The sequence below is a fragment of the Orycteropus afer genome, unplaced genomic scaffold, assembly GCF_000298275.1.
Source record: "Orycteropus afer afer isolate SDZICR_OR568_19922 unplaced genomic scaffold, OryAfe1.0 scaffold00089, whole genome shotgun sequence".
Taxonomy (NCBI): domain Eukaryota; kingdom Metazoa; phylum Chordata; class Mammalia; order Tubulidentata; family Orycteropodidae; genus Orycteropus; species Orycteropus afer.
In genome coordinates this window covers 10,068,808-10,088,633 of record NW_006921676.1, presented here as the reverse complement: position 1 = coordinate 10,088,633, position 19,826 = coordinate 10,068,808, and the positions used below count along the sequence as shown (strand labels likewise).

General features: G+C 34.4%; 1 protein-coding gene across 1 annotated transcript in view; it reads left to right on the top strand.

The window, feature by feature from the left end:
- The window catches only part of ARHGEF7 (Rho guanine nucleotide exchange factor 7), a 277,670-nt gene extending 260,652 nt beyond the window's left edge, over window positions 1-17,018 (top strand). The window contains exons 18-22 of the mRNA XM_007942392.2: window positions 857-946; window positions 4,200-4,376; window positions 13,634-13,733; window positions 14,069-14,123; window positions 16,896-17,018. Coding sequence (XP_007940583.2) covers window positions 857-946; window positions 4,200-4,376; window positions 13,634-13,733; window positions 14,069-14,123; window positions 16,896-17,018 — 545 coding nt within the window. The remainder of the gene's footprint in view (window positions 1-856; window positions 947-4,199; window positions 4,377-13,633; window positions 13,734-14,068; window positions 14,124-16,895) is intronic.
- The last annotated feature ends 2,808 nt before the right edge of the window (window positions 17,019-19,826 follow it).

Here is a 19,826-nt window from a genome sequence, read left to right as displayed (position 1 = left end):
AGCAGTATGTTTAATCTTTTCTGAGTACCACCTGTGTGTAAGGCACTATGCCTGTCACTAATACCGTTAGATGCTGTTAGTCTGGAAGATTCCAGTCTCAGTCCCTGTGATCTCTGGGTATAGATGAAGGCTGGCCTTCATTATTATTATTCCAGAGTTCTGGAATGACAATTTCAAGCCCTAGCTTGGGTTTTATAAATTCCTGATACCACAAGTCTTCTGGTGGTGATTTTTAGTTGTTAGTGTGTTCTTTCTTAGGTTAAATTCCTAGTAATGATTCATGGATCAAAGGGAATGCTCTTTTTAAAAACCTTCCATAAATGAATGCAGTCAAGTTCTGGAAAGTTGTTTTTATTTTCACTCCTACCCATGGCCTTAAGAGTGCTCCTTTGCCGGTATCCACATCACCATTGAGAGTTATCAGTCCTTCCTTTTCATTTTTGTCAGGCTGGTATGTGAGAAACCATCCTTTGTTTTAATTTGCATTTCTTTGCTAGTAAAATTAAACATCTTTGATTACTGACTATGTTATTTTATGAATTGATTGCTCCTATCCCTTGTACTTTTTTCATTATGAAGGTGGGGGATAATGTTTTTTTTGATGACTTAGTAAGGCAGCCTTTATTTACAGTATTAACCCTTAGCCAGAAACGTGGCTGATAGAAAATACTTCTAAAAAACTAAAAAATATTTTGCTATAACTATTTTCTAAATATTTAGAAATCAGTTATCTGATAAGAAAATAAAAATATTTCTTAATTATCATCATTTTTGATGGAATTGATGATTTTCCATTCATCCAGTTAATTGTACTACTAATAAAGTGTAGTTAAATTGTAAAGTGTTCTTTTGTCAGGTACAGCTGCTTTAGAAGAGGATGCTCAAATTCTAAAAGTTATTGAAGCTTACTGCACAAGTGCCAAAACACGACAAACACTCAATTCAAGTAAGTTTAATTTTACCATATATAGTAAGAATTGTGGTATTTTGTTTTGTGTGAATTAATGATCTAAAGTAAACCATTTGGTTGGGCTCATCACATAGTTCATTGATGTATCTGAACTGTTTTTAATGAACAGTGTTTCTGTGACTTAACTTGAAGTCCTTAAATCATTATTAAAGGATCTTAGCAATCCATAAAATAACTGCGTGATTTTTCTGGATAACATTGTACTGGGAAACATTTATGTGTAAGGTACTGGCAGAATTTATAAAACATTGTTTTGCTTAGAGAAGATATGTTTATAAAACAGTGAAAGATTAACTCAGTTATTTAAGCTGTTTAAACTGTTGGTATTATGTTGAGGTGTTTTTTATTTTTCCAACTTTAACATTATCTGAACTATAAACCTGGAGCAAGGCATGTTTAGGCCTCTCTCTTTTTAAAAAACTGATTTATTTTCAAAAAAAATATTTGAAATAGACACCTCCTAACTTATTCGGTAGATTTCATTACCACTTGAATTTACCTGTGTCTAGTGCGTATTGTCTTAAGTGAAAAAATCCTAATATTTTTTGTGGACAGTAAAACTTTTTTTTTTTTTTTTTAATCTTTCCAGGCAGTTGAGAGTGGAATGCAGTATGTTATAGGCAGATGTAACAGAGCATTTTATTTGTTCATTAGAAAGGGGCTTATTTTTCCTCTTCTTGCTGGCATGTGTATTCCCTGAATGGCTGACATTTTATGGGTGTGCTGGTTCTGGAATGGCCATGGACACTACAGGATGGCCTTTGTACTTTTGTTCCTTACTTTTTTTTTATTAAAGCGTAGATTATTATTATTTCTGGCATAAAATTTGGTTCCTATTAGATTTTATATGTTCAGTTCCCCTTTTCACCTTGACTTTAGGCAAATTACTTATTCTCACCTCTTCAATTTCATCACTGACAAAATGGTGGTTAAAAATTAGTGTTATATACTTATTTTAAATTAATGCTAGAAAAAAGGGTGGGGGGGGGAGGGTCTGAATAGGTATTTTAACTGCTTTAGCTTTTGTAAAAGGTAACTGCAGCTATGAAATTAGAGCTAGCAGAGTTGAATTCTAGGTTGAATCTTTAGATACTCTAGAAACTTTTTTGTGGACAGTATTTTACCATACCCTCCTTATGGCACTAAGACTTTTTTAGTAAGCATCAACACTGTCCTTTTCTTGTCCATGCTGCTTCTGGTCAAGATGCCTATCCATAGTAACTAGTCAGCAGAGTAGAGTAGGAGAGAAATGGAGAGGTTTAAATAACTTTTCAACGTGTGGTCTTGTTATATGTACAATCAAATAATTTGTAAACATAGATTATCATGACTTAAGGTGTTAACATTTTGTTTGCTTATCAGGAATTATATTTTAACTAATTGGCTATAAAATCTGGCTGCAGTTTTTTGGTTTTAAATATTAAATTTGTTTTTTAAATTAGGCATCTCAATTTCAATTACATAAAATAAAATTTTAACCCAGTAGTCTCAGATGAACAGACCAGGTAATATGAGCTTTGTGTGTGTTTTAGTGCAAGCTGCAGTTTTTCATTACAAGAGATAATGCCATGTAATATGCTTCTGGCTTTGCTTCTCCTGGCTGCCTGAAAGGAACGCCCCATAATTTGTGCAAATCTTTTCTTATACCATTGCCTATTTATTTCCATTTCTTTAATACAAGAAAAGCATTTGACAATACATTGACTTTGTTTTTAGTTGATACTATGGGCAAACCACTCTGTGGCCTCAGAAGGACTATTATCATTGGTGGCTTTAAACCTAACATTCTCAAAAAAGTATAGTTATAAGAGAGAATGATCCTTTTTGCTGTAAATGTCATGTACTTAATCAAGACAATTTGGAAGTGGAATCATAGTGAAAGCAACTCTTTTCACATTCTCAATATTTAGTAAAAACAATTTTTAGAAGGATAATATATTTTGCCTAAAATTCATTTATCTTCAATATATATTTGGGTATCATAAAAACTAAACCAGACTTCTGTTATTGGGAGATATTTAAATACAATGTTTAGGAAGTAATAACCTCCACAGAATTTTATGATTTAGTTAAAGAAATCCAAAATAGTCCACTGCTTACTCTTGTTGTGGCTTTGGAGCAGAATTAACTTTGATCAAAAGAAGGAACGAGGAAGAAATGAGTGGTTGCTGTGGTTTGCCATTAAAAATGATAAAGGGAGCCCTCTAGTTTCTCATTTAGTGTCTACTTAGAGGACCCTCAACCGTCCTACCCCTTCCCAGTTCCGCATGTTTCTCAATCACAGTTGCTTGACCAGTTTCGTTGATCACAGTTGCCAACTACTCATGGGGTTTCTGTTCTGCCATATTGTACCCACTTCCTTCTGTTGTCCTCCTTTTAACATAGTGGCATTACCAGTTCACTTATAGTTTGCTGACAATAAAAGGGGGTCTGCCCAGGATTGATAACATTGTTAACAAACATGGCTTCCCATTGTATTCATTTCCATTGGCTGAATTCTGGTAAGCACTATTAAGGAAATCTACTGCACACAGTAGGTTAGTAGAATGAGGGGAGGTGGGGGAAATAGAGGGAAGTGGACCCTATTTAATTCATTTCTCCACTCTGAAATTTTTACAGTGGTTATGTATTGATAAGGTAAGTTTAGTCCCCCCATGATTAAGATGACTTCTGGTGATTTAAATTCTTGGCAAAGAGATAGCTGAAGAAGTAAGTCAAAAACCCTTTGAAACTATTTTGCATTTAATATGTCCACTTAATGAATAGGAAGCAACTTTTAATTAGCCACATAAATGGTTCCTTTTACAAATAATGTCATAAATCAGATTATTTGTTATGTAATGTGGAGCAGAATTTGTTGTCAGGTGCTTATAGGATCATCTTTTGGAGCTGGGCTGAATTTACAAAAGATTTCTTAAGTGAGGCCTTTATACCAGTAACTTTAAAAGAAGCAATTTGGAAGCAATATCATGATTTAAGTTTATTTAGTCATGCTGAGTTAATTCTATTCTAAGGATTGTGCTAGTTCATTTTTAGAACCCAGCCATAAATAAGGATAAATAAACATTGATGCCATTTTTTTAACAATATTTTCTCTTTTCCTTCTCTTCCCATCACCTTTTGCTTTTGTTTTCATGTTTTTTGGTTGTGGCTATTCCTGTTCGTTTTCCTTCTCATCCCACCTTTGCCTATCCACACCTGTCATTTCATTTCACCCATACATCCTTAGCATGGCAAGGCACTGACCTGATGCATAATCACGTCTTGGCTGATGATGACCAATCAAGTCTAGACTCCTTGGGTCGTCGCAGTAGCCTTTCTCGTTTGGAGCCTTCAGACCTCTCAGAAGACTCTGACTATGACAGTATATGGACAGCCCATAGTTACAGAATGGGTTCTACATCTCGTAAGAGCTGTTGCTCATATATCTCTCACCAGAACTAATGCACTCTGAGCTTTTCTTAACAAATGCTTGTTGTATCACAGCCTGCTTTTCTTAGATGTTTTCTTGCTGTTCCTTGTCTCTTTTAATGTGGTATTTTAACAACTTTTGAGAGCGTTTCTGATATTTTCCATTGTACTTTGTGGAGGCTTGATTGCCAATTTGAATATACATTCAAACTACTGACTATTGAAAGGAGATGGTATATTCACAAGCCAATACCTGAGGGGTTCTTTTTTTAATGGATAGTTGTTGTTTTATAGCTCCAAGTGGTTTGGTTTTTTATTCTCAGTGTAGCAACTGTTTCATTTCCTTTTGGATACAGCTGTAAGAACACTTTTATATTTTATACTGAAACCATACAGGTTTATAATCTAAGTGCCAGCAATATGGAGAAGACTTTAGCCTTATAGTGATCTAAATTTTTTTATGTATAATAGGCACACTGATCAAGTATTTATTGAGAGATAATAAGAAAATATGCAACAAAAGTACTGTAAATTCCATTCAGATAGCTGTGTTTCTAACCAATCTTTAAGAACATTTGGTAATCATGAAGAATGATCTGTTTGTGTTGCTAGCATGAGTTCTTTGCCTTGGCAGATGTAAAGAAGAGTCTGCTTCATGTCTTTCAAGAGGTTGTCTTTGCCACCCACACCTCTGCGCTCTTCAGTGTACTATCATGACAGTCTCTGTGTTTCCCATTTGGCCATGATATTGGAGTTCTTTTCTCCAAAGGCAAAGCTAACTGTCAAAGCTCAGACATTCAGTTTGATTATCATACCAAGCTTACTCTGTGGAATAATTTCTGTTATATAATACTTAGTAAACCTATACCACTCTATTGAAGGTTTAAAGTCCAAAATCTGAAGTAGTCAGCATCTACAAGTATAGATTAGACTAAGTTCAGATAGACATTTGGTATACTTAAAAAATCAAATGCTTTGGCTTTAGTCACAGCTTGGCTGCACCCCTGACATTCATACTTATGCTGTCTGTAATGGCCATGGACACATTATTTGTTTTCAGCAGCTAGCAACAGTGAAACTCCATTTACAGCAACCCCTTTAGCCGATAATCTTTATCGTAATGCAGTACGTAAGTCCTTTGAAGGTTTACTAGGTTGTCATGTAACTGATTTATAAGAAAATCTCTGAGTTAGTGGGAGAAATTCCCCCACTTTTTGGGATTTGTTGTAAGGAGATTTCACTGGCCTCACTCAGACTAATTTTTGCTTCAAAAAGAACTGAATGTGACATGTTACATTCAGTTGTAGCATTCAAATCTACATCTGGTCATTGCTAGAGGGGAAAAACTATGTTCAACTCACAATGTATCTGGTATTGAAATGGAAACTTAAGGTTGTGTTTTAAGTATTCATTGAAACCAGCTTTAGAAAACATGATGTGATGATAAATTGGGAATAACATTTTTTCCTTTCTTTAGGATGGCTGTAATTCCAGGTGGCTGTGATTTCTCTCTTCTTCCACCACCCCACTCCTTCGCCAAATCCATGTATTCAGTGTTCTGATTTTGTTTACTTAGTGATAACTTGATGCAGTACATGATTGTTTCCTGGGAGCTGGGTTCTGTTGTTCACAAGCCCAGAGGTGCTAGTGAACTTCTGCCAGTGACATTTTTTAAAAATCATACAGCTTTATTACTTTATGATATGAGTTGATTGCACAGAAGTCATTCTTATTGAGGTCATTAGGAGAGCTGTTAATTTCAAATATTTGCTCCCTTGAAGTAGTTACTGAACTACTTATGTCATCTGGAGACATAATATTTTTTTATAAGAACTAGATTAAATAAGAAAGTTGAGAAGCAATCTTTTAAAATTAGTCACAGCCCAGTATTAATTCACAGTAGAGATGGGGTTTATGTATATTCAGCCAGACGGCAAATGGAATTTTTGAAGAAATATGATAACTACAAAACATATAGTTAATATCATCTAATGAATTGAGAAGCAAATTTGTTTTATATTACATACAATAGTCATCTTTTCTGATACTAATAGTAGAATATCTTTGATTTGAGACTGTAATAATTAGCGCATTGATTTAAATGCCTTTTGCTATGCCTTAGTAAAGTTAGGTTGCATATGTCATGAGCTATATATATCACAACATTGAAATGCAGTTGCTGCACTTGAACTTTTCTTAAATACTAAGTGTATCATTTGGATTATCTTGATTAGACATTTTAATTGATATTCTATACACCAAAGTTTTGACAGTTTATTACCATTCCTTTTGTACCCATTAAAGTCATTATGTTGATGATTTTCTTTAATGCTAAGATTGCTGTGGAATAATAATCTGGCTTTTTGTTTGTTTTCATTTGTTTTGAATGTCTAACACCATTAGCTTTTGTGACCTGGTTAGAAGTATTAGTGCCACAGGCCTAAAAGAAATTCTAGTGTGGCAACGGTGATATGATGTTCAAAGGGTCAGTGTTTCTATTTTTGTGGAACTTCAGTCATGCTGATAATAGTATCTTCTGTTTATGCAATTTTGTAATATATATGTGTACAGTTAGTATTATAATGAAAGGATTAAGAATCTGAATTAGAAGGTAGGTTTAAGCCATTATCAAGCCCTTTACAAATGGCTTAAATGGTGTTCCCATTTAATTAATACTTGCCATAAGTATATAATAAGCTATATTAATTGTGTGTTTTGCATACAATTGCCAAAACACAGTAATGTGTATATAGTGGTATAAGACCTTCAAAAAAAAATCTATATATTGTGCTTTTAATCTGTCATGGGACAAGCCATTTTTAGTAGCTGACTGCCATTTGAAAAAATCAATTGGATGTATATCTGAATGTTGTATTGTATTGTACAGTATGCATATTATTGTTTGTGGTTGCATATGGCAATGAAGTGTTTGTTTTATATATTTAAAAAAAAAAAGACATCTGTTATGTACAGTTGAAATAAATTTTGCATTTGCTAGCCCGTGGCTTTTAATATTTGTTACGTGGGGGGAGAGGGGAGCAGCATAGTTTGCAGTTTAATGTTATTTAACAGTTCTCTTGAACATAGCACTTTACAAAGAAAAGGCAGACAATAGAATATTTTCTACCTGCCTTGCCAGAAAAGGTTGTACTTACTTAGAGTTAAATATGCTCTAGACAATATAATGTCACTTTTTTGTACATTTTTTTTCATTTATTTCCCTCTTTTTAAGCTTGTATTTTTAAATAAAGTTTATCTTTAAGAAGAAACATTTTTATTTTTTGTGCATAAATGGAGAAAAAGCACAACTTCAGAAGTTTTTAATTTAAATTAAGGTCAGTTTATAATTTTTGTTTGTACATGGCCAACTGATTAGAAAAGGAAAAATGAAATAAAAGGAAAGAAGAAATACATTGTGCCCGGTATAAGGACTCAATGCTTTTAGTGAATCAAAATGAAGAAAACAAATGATAAACAAATGTAAATAATTTTCCAAAAACAGTATTTATTTTTTATTTCCCTAACTTAAAAAAAGGGCAGGGGGCTGGAATTAGAAGTAAAAAATGGCCTAGCTGACTTTTGGAGAAAATATATTAAACAGATTTTCTTTAAGTATAATATTTTATTCTATTCTGGAAATTATTTCAGCTTCAGTTAAGAATAATTACATGCAAATTTTGGAAAGATTACTAATTTAAGAAATCATGTGCCTTTTTTGCCACAGATATGCTAGATTCCTGGCCAAATAAGATAATCTTTTGTAATGAATTAAAACTGCTTTAGGCATTTGGTGTACACAGTCTCACGCATGTATGTATATACACCCACATATGTAACCTGAATTTGACACAGAGTAAGTTATTTCTGAAGCACTTAGTTGTATGTACTTAATTATAAGGCACTATTACTAAATGGTATACTAACAACAAAGAAGACCTAGTAGATTGGGGCTTGGGAGCCTAGGGTGTTGATCCTAACTGTCTTGCTGGCCTGAGTTAGTCAGTTCTCTGCTAACTTCTTGTCTATAAAATGCAAGGGTTAGATTAGATCTGTTTCTCAAGCAGAAGCCCACAGTTCTGTGAGGGATCTGTAGTTTTTGGGGGGATGGGGTGGGGAAAAGGGGCATCTTTTATTCATGTTACTTTTATGTGTTGTTCTTAGACTTCTGAATCACCACTTTATGAGTGAGGGTTGCCATGTGGTCTGTCTCAGTGCCTGTACTTGTGTCTACAATTATGTTGACACAGAGTGGTCATTGATAGTGACAGTGAACTATCATTGTAGTATTTCTCAGAGGGAGTTTATGGATGGATCCCAAGGATCTTTAGGCATGTTCTTGGAGTCCTTAAATTAAGAAATGCTGGATTGGTGCAAGAGCTCTGGTGGTGCAGTGGTTAACCATTCAGCTGCTAACAAAAAGGCTGGTTATTCAAACTCACCAGCTACTCCCCAGGAGGAGGAGGAGACAGTCTTCTTCCATAAAGATTTACAGTCTTGAAAACCCAATGGGGCAGTTCTGCTCAGTCCTATAGGGTTGCTATGAGTCAGAATCAACTTGATGGCAGTGGGTTTTATTATTATTAATATTATTGGTGCAAATATAAATTATTTCATTATTTTCATGTTTTCCTTATTCTCATCCCCGTACTGCCTCCCTTCCCCCCCCCCAAAAAAAAAACAGCTAACAGTTGTACATACGTGTTTATAGACACAGGCAGGATTATAGGCTAGTCTAGCACTCCTCAAACTATTACTCAGAAAACTGCAAGATTTTAATACTGATGCTAAAAAAAACAGAGATTAACACTCAAATGAGTTTAATGCTCAGTTACTTTTAAAGAGGTACTTTTACTACAATCTTTATCAAACTGCTTAGTATGTTACATGATGTATACGGTAAATATTGAAGTAGCTGTAGTATACAGCCTTTACCAAAGTTACTTGTTAAAGAACCCCTATTTATCCAGAAGGAAACGTAAAGCTTTGTGTTTTGCACACAGTTTGGGAAAAACAAATCTTGACTGTGTTAAAATCATTGTGAACATGTTTGTATGTATCTGAGCCAGATGATTTTAAAATAAAGAGATACTGCGTTCTTTGGTAGTTTGTTTAGTTGTTTTTCCAAGTTGGATAATTCAGGAAAAACATGCTGATAGCTCTAAAAATACTTTAATAATCTCTGCTAAATTGTCAAATCTGTTTTCTAAAACTTTACTCTTAAAGAAATGGCCAACTTACTTGTAAATCTGGCTGTAAAAATATTCCTTTATTATTTTGTTGAAAGGTTATAACATTTTTTTTATCATTTTAGAGCAATATATTGAAACTGGACAGATATTAGCATTATGTGGTACATGAATTTTATTCTGGCTGATAATTCATCTTCCTTTAAAGCCTTCTAGCTAACAGTAAGATCTATTAAGTGGCATTTTTAATATTGATACATTTCAAAAGTGATGCAGTTAGTACATTCTTCTATAATAATATTTTTAAGCTTATTGTCAAATTCTTGTATACTTGGACACATGAGAACAACTATTAACCAGTTATTATAGGTTTTAGTTTTGTTAATGTGGAATTTATGCCATTTATTTTTATTCATTCATGTAGTAAAAGATATTTATAAAATACAATTTTAGAAATTCTCAGAACATCTCTGCAGAAGTGGTTAATTGTGTTAGTCCATTTTTCAGATAATGAAATTCAAACGCATTGGTTAAGGGGAATGTGCCGAAATGTATTGAAACATCTCACCACACTGGGGGTATAAAATCACAATGCCCAGGGTAGTGCTGCCTAGTTCATTTAGCCATAGCACGTCTGTAAACATCTGTAAAACAGGTGACCTCATGTCTGACATTTCTTTACAAAATAGACAGCCTTTGTGACTCTTATATTTTATTTGAAAACTTTAATTCTGGTGATAAATACCTTAATAACAGATAAGGTAAATAGTTGTTTAGGGAGGTAAATGATGCAAACTAATCAAAAAGAAATAAATAGAATTTAATCTTCCCTATAGTACAGTTGAACAAACTTTTTCAGTTTATTGTCTCATTAACTAATCCATGTAAAGAAATGTGCATTGTTAATTACATGTGACAGGTACACAACTGATACCCTTTTTTGGTTTGAATGTGACATGGTTGTCATTTGTTTGGACTCAAAGCAATACAACTAGGTAATTGATAACAGTGGGAAAGACTTGACTAAATTGTCTGATGTATTGCAGGGAAAATTAAGTGAAACTATTTTCTATGCATATGATATAGAAATATGAATATTTATGAAGTCTTTTGGATTTTTCTACACAAATAGCACACAAATAATTTCTCCTTATAGAAACATGGATAGTGTTTGCATTTTTCAGAAGCACAGAATTTCCCTTACCTTTTAGATTTCTTAATCTGACAGGTATTATGTGCTTTATAATTTTTTTCATATATCAATTTCTTCGTTAAGCGGTATTTTCCCATATGGCTCAGATACCCCAGCAGTATTCCCCATTAAGCAAGCAAGACCTAGAAGAGATAATGTCATTGCCCTACAGCCCTGCAGCCAACAGGGTCCTGTGATCTTAAAGAACCTTTTGGGAACTGGTGCGGGGAATACTCTGTGCCATACATTATCATTCAAAAGTTGAACTTCTGGCCTTGTTTTCTGGATTATCAGAGATTTCTGGGAAAATATTGTCAGTATAAAGCTGCTTTTAAAAATGAGATCCTTTGTGGGACCATCTCTTCATGTATGTTACATTCTGTCTGAAAAATAAGTCCCTGACTGTGCAGATCAGCATGTGAAAGAATAGTCTGCAACCTTACTGGGGTAGTATGAACAAAGCAGTGCTTCCCTCTCCTGACCAATTATTGATAACAGTACTTCTAATACAGTATGAGGGATTTTTTTATTTTTAGAGGGATTATTGGTCTTGGTTCTTTGTTTGTTTTGCTTTTACATAAAATATTAGTGAAAAGGTCATCTTTGAAATAGTATTTGACAAGCTTACTTACAAATATACTACAATATATGTGCTCATTGCAGCTTGTGACAGACTTCTGAGTACTGCACTTGATTGTGTGCTAAAATTATTCTCACTGAATACAAAGCTCTTCCCTTTATATATTTATGTATATTTTGAAACTTATGCTGTGTGACATAAAATTGTACCTGATTGTACCAAGAACTTACTATTCTAATAACTGAGATACAAAGAGGAAGAGCAGTTTCTTGATTTTGTTTAGTTCTTGACTTTATGTATGATTTCACAGTGTTCTTACATTTTATAGCCATAGCAGTCTGTAAGACAGATGGTAAAGAAGGTGTTAATTTAAAAAAAAAAAAAAAAGTTGCCCCCAGGGAGATTCTGACTCATGATGACCCCATGTGTTTCAGAGAAGAACTGTGTTCCATAGGGTTGTCAATGGCTGTGATCTTTCAGAAGTAGATTGCCAGGGCTTTCTCCGAAGACACCTCTGGGTGGGTTACAATTACCAGCCATTCAGTTAGTAGCAGAGCATGCTTAACTCTTTGCACTACCCGGGGGCTCTGGAGTGGAGTTACCAACCCCATTCTGCAGATGTAGACATGGCAACATATATTATGATTTGCCCAAGATCACATAGCCAGTAAACTCAAATGATGAAAGATACTCTTTGGATGTCAGTAACATTTAATGAAACGTCTTGTCCTCAAGCTTTGATAGTAATTATTAATCTTGTTTCATTAAGAAGAGTAAAGCTTAAAATATTTGTAAACTAGTCCTTAAACTCCTATCTTGAAAACATTTTTGTTATAGTGAACAAGTACCACTCTTAAAATTTGATGAAATTTTAGGAAAACAAAGGCAAACCAGAAAAAAAAAACAAAAGTCAGTAAATTGAACCACCATTTCGTAAGTAATTAACATACCCCCCAAGTTTAAGTGTATTTTTTTAATGGAGAGATCACAGTCCCACTTGCAGGAGTTGACTCACCTTTATATTGATGCTTTTTTCTTTTTCCGGAAATATAATAATACATGTTATGGTGTTTGTTGTTGTTATTATGTGCCGTCGAGTCAAACCCGACTCATAGCAACCCCTCCTTGGGTTTCCGAGGCAGTATCACTACGGAAGTAGGATTGCCCAACCTTCCTTCTGAGGAGTGGCTGGTGGGTTTGAACCGCCAGCCATCTGGTTAGCAGGAAAGTGTCTTAGCCACTATGCTATCAGAGCTCCCAGGTTTAGAAATGTGCAAAGAATACAAAGCAACCAAAATGAAGCTTCTACACTGAGATTTTCACGGATTCCACAGTAGACCCAATTTGTACATGCACACCTTTGGTTCTGTAAACTTTATTGGATTTCCTGTTTCAGCTACTTCATTTTCTAACTGAATCATAAAAAATCAAAATTTGTTTTTTTATCAGATGGTGTTATATAATGAAAATATTTTATTTAAAAAGTTTATTCTCTTCTTTGCATCGTTAAGATTTGATTCTCTTTCCTCATCTTTCAAAATAAATATTTGAACTTCCCAACTAATTTCTAAAGTACGTGTTTTACAAAAAAACATGGAGAGATTGTTATTTATTTGCACTGTATTGTACTAGGTGTTGGCTAAACATGATGAAACGTCCTCTGATGTTGTGAACAGTTAACTTTCTTTCATCTGCAAAAAATGTTTATACTCCAGGGAATATAAAATAAAGTTTTCATAAAAGAGCTAGAAATTAAACTTTTTCTAAATCATGTGTCATAATGTTTTTGTTTTTAAATATCACTGTAGAATTAAATGTTTTATTGCCAGTTTTTAAATTTGTAAACATTCAGTGTAAATTGTTTGCGTGGTCTGATATTTCTTTCTAAAATACTTGAAATAATATAATGGCTCAAAATTTGCTTGAGCATCTAGGGAGATAGAATCAGATCCTTTAACCTACTACCTGTTGAACATTTCAAGGTTTAAAGAGATTCATAATCTAGATTTGAACACCGAAGTTTAATGAATTGCAAAAAGATTTATATTTCCTTTTTTTTTTTTTTTTCCTGTACTTCTTTAGGCATGAAAAAGACTGTGGGTTTGGTAGGACAGAAGTAGTGAAAATTGGTGAAAGATAGCCTTACCTATTTTTATCTTGATGAAAATGTGTTTTAATATGTAGTCCCTGGAATTTAGCATTCAAGTATGTAGTGTTGTATAGTCAAGTTGTTTTTCGTAGTATAATCATGGTGTTTATCTGCAGTTTTGTTTTTTGTTTTTTAATGACCCTAGGTTCACGCAAAGAATCTGCTCCACAAGTTTTGCTCCCAGAAGAAGAGAAAATTATAGTAGAAGAAACTAAAAGTAATGGTCAGACAGTGATAGAAGAAAAGTAAGATATTTTCCAATGTTTTAAAGCAGGCATGCATTGTCTATATATAAAGTAGCAGCACTGGAGTCAGAAAAGTTCCTTGAGGGCTTGGATATGTCTTCAGGAACTTCATTTTTTTCCCTTCATAGATTGGATTTATCCTTGACTAGGATTTAACCTACCATATACAGAATTGAGTTGTTTTAAAATATATGAATTGAAAGACTATATTAAATAGGGCAGAGAACATTGTTTATTTCATTTAGCATTGTAGCATTAAGCTTTCTTTTGGTTAAAAGCTTCAGTGTACCTTCTTCATTATTTGTCCTTATTTATTAGTTTATTTCCTGTTTCAGGAGTCTTGTTGATACGGTATATGCATTAAAAGATGAGGTCCAAGAATTAAGACAGGTAAGTCGTAATTAGTTTTTTAATCTTTTTCTTTTCTTCTTTTTTTTTTAATGGAACAAAGGAAAACACTATATTAAAAATGAAGCAAAGAAAATACTAAAAGGAGATCATGTGTTTTAGAATTCCATCATGTAATACAAATGGTCTTCTATAACTCTGATAGGCCAGGAAATGAATTTTTTAAGTGACATGTTTAAACTCTTCATTTCTGGTGTCATATACCATCTTACATTATTTTGGAATAATAATTTAAATTATCTGAAATTCAGTCCAGTTAAAAATATTAGGTACCTACTGTGATTAGCATCTACTGGCATCTGCCACTTACTGGTATGAGTAATGCATGATTATTATTCTTGAGATAAGCCAGATCAACAAGTAAGGTAAACTTGATCATTTATTAGAATTGTGTACAGATGGCTTTGGTCATAGATGAGGGAACGATTTGCCACACATGACAAGGTAAGGGAAGTTTGAGAGAGGAGGTGGCCTGGGAGCTGTGTTTGTCAAATATAGAAGATGGAAGCAAAGAAGCAGCATGACACCAGTATGGTCTGGTGTGGTGTGGGGTACGAATGGTGAAGGGATTGGATAAATAGCCAGAGATGCAAGTTATGATAACAATCTGAATACACTCTCAGACCTTCAGTTGTTCAGCCATAGCAACTTCCGGGTACTTAATCTCTCCTCATTTGACATGCTTCCCTGTTCATGCTTTTCCTTTGCAGTGGTATATGTCTCTCTGTAAGATAATGATGTGTATGTGTTTTATATACACAGTAATGATTGGGTTCTACACTGTACGAAAGACTCAAAGAAACCCTTGAGTATTATTATTGCTGCTTGTGGCTATGTATGTATTAGTGAAGTTCTATTCCTTCCTAGTAAGCCCAGAAATTAGATCTTGGAGCCTGAGAGAGATCAATGGCAGTTTTTAACTCACCCAGAGGCTCTTTCTCCATAGGATAAAGACCTGGTGGTCTGTCCTCATAAAAGATTACAGCCTGAAAAATCCTACAGGGGCAGTTCTGCTCCATTACATGGGGTTGTTATGGGTCTAAATTGACTCAGTGGCACCTAACGACAACAACATAATGTTGAAAGAGGACATTGGAGATTCAGCAGTAGAATTCTGACCTTCAATGCAAGAGACTCGGGTTCGATTTCTAGCCAGTGTACCTCAAGCACAGCCACCACCAATCTGTCAGTGGAAGTTCATGTGTTGCTGAACAGGTTTCAGCTTAGCTTCTAGAGTAGGAAGAAAGGCATGGTGTTCTGTGTCTGAAGAAATAGATATGTAAATAAATACTTGATGGGAGAATTGGCTAGAACAACACATTCAAAGGACCAGTGGTGGGAGCTTGTTCAATATGTTTGAAGAATAGCGTGGCCAATGTGGTTAGAGTATGATGTTCAAGGCAGAGAGTGGTAGGAAATAAGATCAGAGGGATAGCCAGGGACCAGATCATGTTTGGACTTACAAATCATGATATTTAAACTATGTTGTTGTTGTTGTTATATCTTCTCTTATATCAAAACATGAACAACTCAGAAGCAAAGTAAGCTCAAAAGTTAAAGGATTTATTCACAATATATCTCTATAAATCACCCATTAAAAGTTTGCTGTGTTTTTATGGTATGACATTCTCATGATGTCTTTTCTTACAAACTTATTCATCCTATACTCAAGTATATAAAGAGAGAATCAAGGTGTCTTGTTATATATAGCTGAGTATAAATGTTACAGTCTCTCTCTTAACCTAAATCTCTCATTTGTATTTAGCACTGTAGTCATTAATTCACCACGCTTTATGAGCTATGTAAGGAGCTTTGGTGATGTAGTGGTTAAAGCATTTGGCTGCTAAATGAAAGGTTGGTGGTTCAAACCCACTGGCTGTTCCACAGAAGAAAGATGAGGCAGTCTGCTTTGGTAAAGATTTACAGCCTTGGAAACTTTGTAGAGGTTGCTGTGAGTCGGAATCAATGCGATGGCAGTGAGTTTGACATACGCACTGTGTGCTCAGTTTGCTTCAAGTCTATGTGGAAATTTGAAAGCATAGTACAAGATTTGTCAGGTTGACCCTTAACTGAGAGAATCTGGGCTTTGTTTCCTTCAAATACATAAATAATACATAAATTTGCATTTGAAACATTGTTAAGTCATGGCTCCCTCACATCTGTTTCTAATGCCTTAGAAAGTAGAAGAAATTTTTGTAGTGAATGGCCACTTACCTTCTTGTCCTTTGTCCAAAGTTTTCTCACCTAGGAACAGACTTTGTTAAGCCAAGTGTTTATTCATTCATTCCTTTCTTCACTCAGTTGTTTCTACTATTACTTCCATTCCTTTTACAACTCTATAACATAAGTATAAATGTAAAAAGAGGCTATTGGATCTAAATTACTCTTATTTGAAAATTTGCATCCATTTTTGTATGATATATAGAGATTATCTTAAAGTAGTAATGCGTATTAGGACTGTTTGTCCATCTGTAATTTGTTTTTGTTCTCAGTAGAAACTGCATTAAAGGACACTGAAATTTCTATTAGGCATTTAGGCTTTGTCATACAAATAATGTGAAACATTGCAAAGCAAGAATGTGAATTCTTTTGACCTGTTGAATATATCTATGACATCACATCACAGAGGCAAAATCCACCAGGGTTTTCTTAAGTGAGGCCCTGTACATCTCTTCAGAAGCATATATTTTAGGAATTGAAAGTTCTTTTCACTGACAAAGATAAAAAACATATTATGGTCTTCTTAATTTACAGGATAACAAAAAGATGAAGAAATCTCTAGAGGAAGAACAGAGAGCCCGCAAAGACCTCGAGAAACTTGTGAGAAAAGTTTTAAAGAACATGAATGACCCTGCTTGGGATGAGACCAATCTATAGAGAACATCCTGGGTTCTTTCTCTTGAGACCAAGCTGGGAAGCCTTCTGACCCAAGTCAGTGTTAACATTCAGAGACTGTAAAGCAGGGCTTGTACTGGACAGACACGTTATCTTGCTTTCTGTGTATAGTAAAGATGGAATTTATCATGTGAATAAAAATAATCAAACCATTACTGAAGAATCCAAACATGAGGTATAGAGACTGAGGATCCTGAACTGCATTAATTTTACTCTGTTAACATCTAAATTACCTCATTTTGCAATAAGTGTGGTGACTGACTAAAAATCCTTGTTTTTCAGACTTTTAATTGAATATATACAAATATTATATATATGTATTTCTTGTAAATATTCGATTTTGAATGCACATCCATGGTTGCTATAACTGAGCTAACACCCATGCTAGAATTTCGTATTTGCTAATCTCTCTGGTCACACGCGTTAGAAGCTGTCTCCATATGCACTCATCTGAAAATGGAGGCATTGAAAGTACCTAGATGCTTTTGGTAGATGACTGATTTGTTCTACACCACCATAGTCTCCAAAGTGCTACAAAAATACTTTCCATTTCAGTATACTTAAGTAATTTAACCTTATTTATATCAGCACAATTAATTTAATACCATCTGAAAGTCTTCTCTTAAAACAGTATTATAGTCACAAACATGCATTGGTTTGAGTGCAACAGTCTTTGGCTAAATAAATGAAGAGCCTGAGACTCAAACGTTTGAGGAAATAACATATTCCACCAGTGTGTCCAAGTAACGACATATACTGTTGTCTGTTTTGTCTCCATACTGTGATTATCAGAGTTTATCCACTGCATTCTGGGAAATCATATAGACTTTTAATATAGGCTAATTTAATAACTTGACAAAGTGCACTGTTTTGTTCTCCCCACAAAAGAAATATGTTAACAAGAACCTGTAAATAAAATATATTATTTATTGTCTATCCCTACAGCCAACGAAAATGAGTCAAGGCAATACTGTGAGCTAACATTGATGGGTAGGATTTATTTGTCAGGTAAATTTTAAACTCTCATATCTGTTTTATCATCAGGGTGCAGCAAACATTACTTTAGTACTCTCTGGGAAAAATAAATTTTTCCCTGTTTCAGCAAGACTAAAAGCAATACACATTTTTTAAGTTTAATATAAATAGTACATGTTACGATGTGAAAACATTTTTCTCCACTGTGTACAAATGGCTAAGAAGATGGAGGAAGGATAATCTGTCCTCACCCTAGCTTTGCTGATCCTCTCTGGGAGTCGCAGTCTGGCCTTAGAAAGTCTCACCAGCCCCTGAGAGAGAAGGAAGCACTGCCCATAGATGCCCGGCTTTTTGTAACTGTGATGATAGGAACTGTTTCCTGTTTCACACAGATCGTTTCCCTCTTTTCTGAAGAGGTTGGTTTTTAAGTGAGAGAAACTTTTTCACAGAGCAAGTGTTACATCTTTAAAAACCAAAACTCCAGCACTGTGCATTAGAGACTTCTCAGAAAAACCATATGGCATCAGATGTGACTTTTTTGTGATTTGAGATCTATTAGTAAAGTTGCCCTTTAATTGCACCTGAATCCTTTGTTTATTGATATCTTTGAACTGGGGCAACTTTGAAATAATTTGCTTTCTGCTTGTTTCTAACTCTTCTCCCACCTCCTTGCTAATTAAAATGTCAGTCCCTAATCTTTAAACTTAGTGGGCGATTCCCTGAGTGAGCTCCTTGCCCATCTTCTTGCTCAGAAACTTTGTGTACAGTGTTTCTTTGTGGCATAGCTATAGCCATGGACTTTACAGATGCTTTAAAAACCAGTCATCAGTTTGCCTTTTAATTAGAATTGCCAGTTTCCTGTACTTAACATCTTACTCATTCATGCTAAGACTGGGTCAGATCAGGTCTTTTTATTTTTTTTAAGTTGTATTTTTACAACTATCTTGCTCTTTGGTCATGCATAATACATTGCAGTGGAAAACAAATTAGAGTGTATTGAAGTTTACTGTTAAGCAAATTTTAACTCAGGAACAACTTTAATCATCTGATTTCTCCATCACTGTAAAAGGTGATGTTGCTGTGTGGCTCTGGTGAAAGACTTAGCATCTATCTGTCCTCTCTGAACAATTAATGCTGTCAGCATATCCCCAGATGGATCTCTTACAGAACATGCCTTAATTATTAGATTGAAGTATTTAATGAGAATACTTACGTTTTTAATGTCCCTTCCCCTCTGAATAGGGGATGGCTGTTGAGATCCTTGTGTTAATGCATTGCATTTTCTTTCTGTGAATCCAATATTTTATTAGGCTTTTTAGGGAGCAGAGAAAATGCATCTTAGAACAGTTCTTTTTAAAAATTTGCCCTATTGTATATAGACTGTATACATTTCACAGTGTGACCTTCTGAGGGGTTGGGAATTTGATATAAACATTATAAAGGGGCACTGTCTGTTTAACCTTTTAAAGGGTTACTTCTTTGCTCTCACCTTTAATGGATGAGATGAAGCCATTTCTTATCCTGTAGATGTGAAGCACTTTCAGTTCTAAACTATGTTGAAATGTAGCATCTGAAACTCTTTACATTGTACGTAATGGTGTATGTGCTTGTCTCCCATGCATCATGAGGTCCTGCACATTAAACAACTGCCTTTGTTTGTATAGACTTTCTTAATGCCAATCATTTCTTTAGGAAATCTAGAATATCCATTTACAACAACTGTGGAGAACCTTTTAATTTAAATGTCACAGACAACGTCCTGATATTGACTACTACAATGTTTATGCTATTTGTTGTAATTATTAAACTGATTAT